General features: G+C 48.8%; 1 protein-coding gene across 3 annotated transcripts in view; it reads left to right on the top strand.

Moving 5' to 3' along the window:
* The first annotated feature begins 3,828 nt into the window (after positions 1-3,828).
* LOC144250126 (alpha-1A adrenergic receptor) overlaps positions 3,829-8,308 on the top strand; it is a 52,501-nt gene continuing 48,021 nt past the window's right edge. For 2 of the 3 annotated variants that reach the window (XM_077792588.1, XM_077792590.1), the window contains exons 1-2: positions 3,949-4,240; positions 5,527-7,076. In XM_077792588.1, coding sequence (XP_077648714.1) covers positions 6,194-7,076 — 883 coding nt within the window. In that variant the 5' untranslated portion in view covers positions 3,949-4,240; positions 5,527-6,193. Of the gene's footprint in view, positions 3,861-3,948; positions 4,241-5,526; positions 7,077-8,308 lie in introns of those variants that run through there. The other variant, XM_077792589.1, reaches the window with a different exon arrangement.

The following is an 8,308-nucleotide window of genomic DNA, read 5'->3' as shown; positions in this document are numbered from 1 at the left end:
ATTTAAATGATATGCCTGCCTGGAGCCTGTACCCTCCCTTCTAGACCATGCTGTGGGCCCCAGAATCCCCTGCCCCAATGGCCACATAGTCTCTCTCAGGGATTTCATGCCTCTTACTTGGGTCCATCCCTCTGAACAGACAATATCACAAGTGCATGATCCTCCAAGGCCCAAGCCCAAGGGTCAGGTATCCAGATGTGTGGATCGGGGTATTCAGGGACATTCACATGGTCCCTCAAGATTTCGGTCTAGGGGGCAATGGGAAGGAGGACCAGTCAGTGCCCAGGGCCAGCTCTTCCAGCTCTGCCATATTGAGTCTTCCTAATTTTACCATTAGGCCCCAGCACAACACTCAGGCTATTTAGCACATTCTCCAGCTGAATTTACCAGTGTTCATGGGCACGCTGAGTTAGAAATAGATTTCATTTTAAATTAACACAGAAACATAGCAGAAAGAGAAAGGGTTAATAAGATTAAAAATAAAGGAGGTAATAAGCAGTATGAGCTGCATTCTTGAGAGATGATTTCATGTAACCCCCTAACAACTATGTGAAGTTTCGTTGTCTCCCTTTCAAAATTCGGAAACTAAGCCTGAAAAGAGCTGGCTGGGTTTTGCCATGGTCTCACAGGAGGGGACAGCATCTTCTTGACACCACAGCCCAATCTCTCTTCACTGAAACTTCCCAGGTTCTAGCTCAGACATCTCCTAGGAGGTCCATGTCAAACACACTTCAGGGAGTAACCAGCAGACAAGAGTTTCCCATGTGTGTGTGTTGTGGTTAGCAACCGGAAAGTTGGTTCTAAAAAGTTCATTTTGCAAAAGCTGATGCTCACAGGCTGGAGAGCAGATTTAGAAGATCTGTGGTGGCATACAGGCGGCTCTTCCTGTCTTGGGGTCAGCTAGTTAGTTATTGAAGGTGGTATATTCTAACTTTGGAGAATTGGAAGATTGAGAGTTTCAAAAACCTTTGCAGATGTTGACCTTGCAGAGCTGAGAAAGTGTCAGGGTTTTTTTTTTTTTTTTCTTGCAAATAATGCAACTTTCCTTATCTACCATGGAACAGATCTTAATAGAGGACGGACGTTTGTGGCATGAGGTTAGTGAATATTAAACTAAACAATGTATGTCCCTTGGGTGTGTGGGATTTCTGAAGAAGAGACTTTATGCACATATTTAAGAGTAGCAGGAAATTATAGAGCAGCCTCCTCCACCTGAGGGCACTGAATCCCAGAGGGAGCTGGTGACTTAGCCAAGAGAATGAGTAAGGGCTAGAAGGGTAGGTCTCTTTCCACTCCTCCAGGGTGCTCCTTCTATAGCCTAACATCCGGCTGATGGCTGACTAAGCCATGTGTGTATATAATAAAATAAATAATAATGCTAAATATTAAACAATAATATTTAAAATAACGCTAAAGTCTAATCAAATGTGGTAGGTGTGGATACTATACCTATAGATGAGGGTGTGAGGAGACTATGTACAAAAGAAAAGAACATTTAACTATTAGGTCTTCGATGACAAATGCTCCCCACCCTGAGCCTTCCAGGGGCATTCCTCTGAGTCATTCAAGATTGATTGCTATAAGAGCTTTCAAACCCTTATCTCACTAGGAAAAGGTCTTAATGTTGATAAATTTAAGTACATACCACTGCTTTGTTGTTAGGTTTTTGGGAACCTTGTAAATACTTTAAGAATGCTTTGCTTTGTGTGAATCCACAAAAATGAAAGAATATTACCTAGGAGGGAGGAATTGAAGTAGGAAAAAATCATTTCTTTTTAATATTCTGAAATACACGTGGCTTTATTCGACCATAAGGTAAACGGAGCATGGAATTTATCAGGAAAAAAAAAGTCGAAGATTGGTTGTGCAGCTTTTCATATTTCAGATATTAATGAATCAAAGAGAAGTAAAATTTCTATCTATCTAAAGATATTAGATGACTGATATTTAAGAACATTTCTATATTCTCGCTTTATTTTACATTCCTGGAAATGTGTTTTTTCTATACTTTTTATTGGTACATTATAGTTGTACATACTGGTGGGATTGTTATGTATTCGTTCTCAACCCTTCTCCCTTCCCTGGTCCCTTTACTCTACTGATCTCCCTTTGATTTTCATGAAATGCCCCCCCCCGCCCCCGCCCCGCTTCCTTTTCCTTTTTCCTCTCTAGCTTCCACATATGAGAGAAAACATACAGCCCTTGACTTTCTGAGTTTGAGCTTATTTTGCTGAACATAATGTTCTCAAGTTCTATCCATTTTCCTGCAAATGACCTCATTTCATTCTTCCTTATATACCATGTTTTCTATCTATTCATCCGCTGACAAACACCTAGGTTGGTCCCATAGTTTGTCTATTATGAATTTTGCTGCTGTAAACACGGGCATGCATTTATCACTGCAGTATGATGATTTTAACTCTTTAGGATAAATACAGGGGAGTGGTCTAGCTGGGTCATATGGTGGTTCCCTGCCTAGTCTTTTGAAAACTCTTCACACTGATTTCCATAGCTCTCTTAATTAATTTACAATCTCATCAACAGCGTAGAAGTATTCCTTTTTCTCCACATCCTCTCCAGCATTTACTATTATTTGTATTTTTTATTTTTATTTGTTCTTTCTAGCAATATATGATAATAGAATCCATTTTGATATATTTATACAAGCATAGAATATATCTTATTCCAATTAGGAACACAGCCTTGTTGGGATGATGCTGAGACATGACTGCCATTCTGACTGGAGAGGAAATCTCAGTGTATATGGCTTTTACTTGGCATTTCCCTAATTGCTAAAGATGTTGAGCATTTTTTCATATATTTGTTGGCCATTTGTATTTCTTTTGTGTCTGTTTAGTTTATTTGCCCAGTTATTGATTGGGCTATTTGGGGGGGGGGTTAAGTTTTTTTAGTTCTTTATATATTCAGGATATTATTCCTCTGTCAGAAAAGTAGCTAGCAAAGATTTTCTCCCATCCTGTAAGTTCTGTCTTCACATTCTTATTGTTTCATTGACTGGGTAGAAGCTTTTTAATTTTTATGCCATCCCATTTACTAACTCTTGACATTATCCTGGAAATATCATTTTATCACAATAAAATCTATGGAATTTTATCTGATTTTACTTATTTTTTTAAAAATCTGCAAAAAACATAATTTACCTGTGTATTTGGTACAACAACATGCTTGTTGATTTTAACAGCCCTAGGCCACATGTTAAATTAAGCTGTTCAAAGTAACTTTTCTAGGGATTTCTGTGAACACATCATATACACAGTAATATCTAGCAAAAGTATTTCAAATAACTTCCCCTACACACACACACACACACACTCACAAATGCCTCCTCCCCCTCCCCTCCCCCTCCCCCTCCCCTCCCCCTCCCCCTCCCCCTCCCCTCCCCCTCCCCCTCCCCCTCCCCCTCCCCTACACACACACACACACACACACTTCCCCTACACACACACACACACTCACAAATGCCTCTACAGACACACACACACTCACAAATGCCCCTCCCCCTCCCCTACACACACACACACACACACACTTCCCCTACACACACACACACACACTCACAAATGCCTCCTCCCCCTCCCCCTCCCCCTCCCCTCCCCCTCCCCCCTCCCCCTCCTCCTCCCCCCCCTCCCCCTCCCCCCTCCCCTTCCCCCTCCCCCCCTCCCCTTCCCCCTCCCCCCCTCCCCTTCCCCCTCCCCCCCTCCCCCTCCCCCTCCCCTCCCCCTCCCCCCCTCCCCCTCCCCCTCCTCCTCCCCCTCCTTTTAAGCTGAAACCCAATCCACTCTAGTCAGGAAAGAAACTACCGCTGACCTCACTTGTGCCCGCTGCGGCAGAGCAATACGGTAACTGCAGGAGATTACGGTACTAGCTGGGCTACAGCCTGTGTTACGTCAGCGAGAGCTGCAAAGTTCCTTGCCGGTTCTTCTCTGGTGTCGAGGGGCTGAATATTGAAAGGGTGATTGTGGAGTTGTTGGTGACTGTCGGGTTTTTTTATTATTATATTATTTTCACTTTATTTTTAAATATCCAGGTATAGCGGTAACCAAGGAATTTGAAGGCGTCGGTGGTAGAGGGGTGAGTCAGCGGGTGGAAGAGGACTAGGATTTGGTTCCTCGGAGAGAGGTCCCCTCTTCCCACGCCAAAGAGGCGGCCGGCGGCTCGGGGAACTGAAGCCCGCCGCTCCTCCCCAGCGCGGGAGCGGGTGCTGGGCACCGCACTTCAGGTGAGTGCGCGGCGGCAGCCAGGGCAGGCGTGCGGCAGGGCCGGTGGGCGAGGCAGACGCCCCGGCCTGCAGGTGAGTCGGGATCCCCACTACCCCCAAAGCCTCGCCCGATCCACAGCAGCAGCGCTCCCCACCCGGTTTCCCCCCTGTATTCTGGGAAGTTATCTTCTAGTTAACAAGTGTCCCTGGCCCTCTGGGTACTGCCCCGAAGTAGGAGAGGACGGGTTTCCGCAGTGGCAAGCGTTTGCTATCACCTGCGACGGCCTGAACTCGTGGTTTTCAGGGTAGCCTTCGCCGGGGATTCCTGTCTCAGAACTCAACCCCTGAAGGCAACCTGGGCACGTCCCCCCCCCCCGCACTCGCGTCCCAAGTCCCTACCGTCGGCTCGCAGTTATGGAAACCCGGTTTTCTCACGTAGATTATGGTCCCCATCCCAGAAAATCCGAGCGTCCTCTGCCCGCTGGCACGCGGGCTTGATTTTTACGCCTACAAAAATCCGCATTGACTGCCACTTGCAAAGCCCCCTCTGCAGAGTACTGCGCTCCCCACCGGGTCCCCAGCAGTCCGGGTGTGGCTCCCGACTGGAGCCTCTGGGGCGGGCAATCCTGCGGCTTGGAAACCCAGCCAGGACCGACCTGACCTGGGTCCCGGTCAGCCCTCGGGATCCGCTCGGTTTTGCTGCGGACCTGGCTCCCAGGCCGGCGTGGTTGGTGAACCCGCTAGCATCCCGCATCCCGGAGTGCGAATTCCTGGGGCGTGAGCGTGAACGTGCGCGTGGCTCCGGCCTTGCGCTTTCGGGGTAGCAGAGGTTCTCTCTCCCAGGCCGCCCCCTCCAGGTGACTGCGTTGCAACCTGTTCAAAAGACTAAGGGGTAGATCCTCTGGATTCCACCGGCTTTGGCTGAGCGCTACGCACGCCAGCCGCAGTCGCGCCTACCCGGCTTGGGGATTTTTTTTTTCCCCCGCTGTAGTGGCGCTCCGGGTCCAGTCTCCGGACACTACAGCTTGGATTGCTGTTGATGGGGCGGGGGTTGTTCGGGGGTTGGGGCGGGTGGTTGTTTTGTTTCCTCCCACTTTGGATCTTGAACTTGGTCGGAGGCAGCCAAGCAAAGCTAGAGAGGGCAGGTTCCCGGCTGGGATCTGGGGGAGGAGGAGGGGCGTGCGGTCCACTCCAGTGTCGTCTCTGTCTGGGCCGGGCAAGGCAGCTTCTGGCGGTGCTGCCAACTGGTGTCCGCACTGCCTCGCTCCGCAGCGCGCCTGAATCACGGTCCACATTTGATCTTTCAGGCGGGCGCAGGAAAAGAAGCACCGACGCAGCCACGGTCTCAGCCAACGTTTCACACCCTTTTCTCCCGGCCTGCGTGCCTAGAAGCTGGAGCTAGCAGGAGCCTACGGTGGGCCAGTAAACCTAAGGATAACTAAGGGCGGTGAGCAACGACCAGATGCAAAGGGTCCCTGTCTTTGAGCATCGACGGCTGATCTATACTTGCCTGTGGTTTGGGGGAAGAGTGGAGCTGGAATTTTCAATTCCAAATTATGTGCAGAATGCCCAGTTTTCTCCCCACTAGGACGGATCAGACGGTACAGAAAAGAGGACTCTGGTAATTCTGGTTTTGCATTTTGCAAGGTTTCTCCTCTAGCTTTACGTCAAACGTCGGGTAGGGAGGGAGTTGGGGTCCTGGCCAGCGCCTTGAGTGGAGAGGTTCTCTGACAGCCTCGCGCGCCCCTGGCCATGTTGCCTTTACTTCCCTATGATTTAGCGTGGCCCTCCCAGGGTTCCCAGGGCTGGTCGGGGTTGTTCCCCACCCGCGCATTCTCCCTCACCCCCAGCCAAACTCAACTGGCAGGGCTCCGCCGAGGCGAGACCTTTTGACTCCAGCTCCTTCCCTCCCGCCTCCGTCCCCCGCCCGAGGGTGGCCCTAGAGAGCCGGTTCTCGCCGGCCGGGCTGAGACCATGGTGTTTCTCTCCGGAAATGCTTCCGACAGCTCCAACTGCACCCACCCGCCGGCACCAGTGAACATTTCCAAGGCCATTCTGCTCGGGGTGATCTTAGGGGGACTCATCATTTTCGGGGTGCTGGGGAACATCCTAGTGATCCTCTCCGTGGCCTGTCACCGGCATCTGCACTCGGTCACTCACTATTACATCGTCAACCTGGCTGTGGCCGATCTGCTGCTCACCTCCACGGTCCTGCCCTTCTCCGCCATCTTCGAGATCTTGGGCTACTGGGCCTTTGGCAGGGTCTTCTGCAATATCTGGGCGGCAGTGGACGTCCTGTGCTGCACTGCGTCCATCATGGGCCTCTGCATCATCTCCATTGACCGCTACATCGGCGTGAGCTACCCGCTGCGCTACCCGACCATCGTCACCCAGAGGAGGGGCGTCAGGGCTCTGCTCTGCGTCTGGGCGCTTTCCCTGGTCATCTCCATCGGGCCCCTGTTTGGCTGGAGGCAGCCGGCCCCCGACGATGAGACCATCTGCCAGATCAACGAGGAGCCCGGCTACGTGCTCTTCTCGGCGCTGGGTTCCTTCTACGTGCCGCTGGCCATCATCCTGGTCATGTACTGCCGGGTCTACGTGGTGGCCAAGAGGGAGAGCAGGGGCCTCAAGTCCGGCCTCAAGACCGACAAGTCCGACTCGGAGCAAGTGACGCTTCGCATACACCGGAAAAATGTCGCGGCAGGAGGCGGCGGAATGAGCAGCGCCAAGAACAAGACGCACTTTTCGGTGAGGCTCCTCAAGTTTTCCCGGGAGAAGAAAGCGGCCAAAACGCTGGGCATCGTGGTCGGCTGCTTCGTGCTCTGCTGGCTGCCCTTCTTCCTGGTGATGCCCATCGGTAAGTGTTCAGGACGCCTGGGCGTGGGGTTCAGTGGCCTTCACCCTCTTCCTCTTCTGTGACCCAAGATCACAGTCCCTAGTGGAAGAGGGGTCTGCGTCTCTCTCTGTCAGCCAGGGCATTGGGGAAGGCTTTCTGGTAGAAGCTGAACGTTCATTCTCTTTCTACTCCAATCTCCTTTACACTGGGTCCCAGGGCACTTTTCAACTACTGTAAAGTGGCTTCCAACCGGTGCAGATTAATTGGTCTCCATAATAAGAATGTCAACTTCCTTAATGCCTTTAAGTATGTGTTTAATTTAAATCTGTCCGCCCTCTTTGGTGTCTGGGAGTCTCCAAGGAGTACTTAGGCTGACTGTCAAGACAGGGAGTGCAAATTCTCTTGGCCTGAAAATAAGCACCATGCTTATTTTAGACAAATGTGCCATTGTATTATTGCATTAGATTGTTCCTAGGGGTTATAATGGTCTGCTTATTATGTTGTATATGTGTGTTAATTTTATTTTCTGGATCAAGTATGAAAGGAAATATGGGAAACTTCTAACAACAAAAATGGGTTTATGTCTAAACCAACTTAAACCTTAAAGAGTGTTTTTCAATAATTGAAAATCATAACGTTTTCAATAAGTAAATACTTCTACCTTTATTTTGATATTTTATTTTGATAGCAAATATTAAACCAGACACCACTTATATCCAAAATCATCTGGGAAGTTGGAGATGACATTGTTTGAAAATAACAGCATAATATTTCAAGCCCATTTTTTTTTGCAGATGATAAATTAGCTATTGTCAAAACTAATTAGCTCATTATAAGTATCAGCAAGCTGGTCCACTTGGAATAGTCATCTATCTCTGAAAGGCCTTCAGTGACATCCCAAAATGGTTGTTTGCTATTTTTAGTTGGTGAGTCAAATATAGACCCACACTTTGCTTATCTACTGACTCTAACAAACAAACAGTCATGGTAAAAAAAATTAATCAAAATTTGTTTCAAGTGCTTTAGAGCCAAGTTTAAATGGCATGGACCTAAAGTATTTAATTTGCACCCTGTGTAAGAGCAGCAGCTATTATTTTTTGAATGCCAACCACATTCCAGATAATTTACCAGACTTTCTATTTCACCAGTCCTTTCAACATCTATTAACCTGAAATCACAAGTGGGGGCAGGGATTCTTCTGGCTCTAATACCGAAGTCACCAGCCACATGTAGCTACTTAAATGTGAGTCAAT

This window comes from Urocitellus parryii, chromosome 14, assembly GCF_045843805.1.
Source record: "Urocitellus parryii isolate mUroPar1 chromosome 14, mUroPar1.hap1, whole genome shotgun sequence".
In the NCBI taxonomy this organism is placed as follows: Eukaryota; Metazoa; Chordata; class Mammalia; order Rodentia; family Sciuridae; genus Urocitellus; species Urocitellus parryii.
The sequence above is the reverse complement of the archived record's forward strand: the minus strand, read 5'-3'. Positions and strand labels throughout refer to the sequence as shown.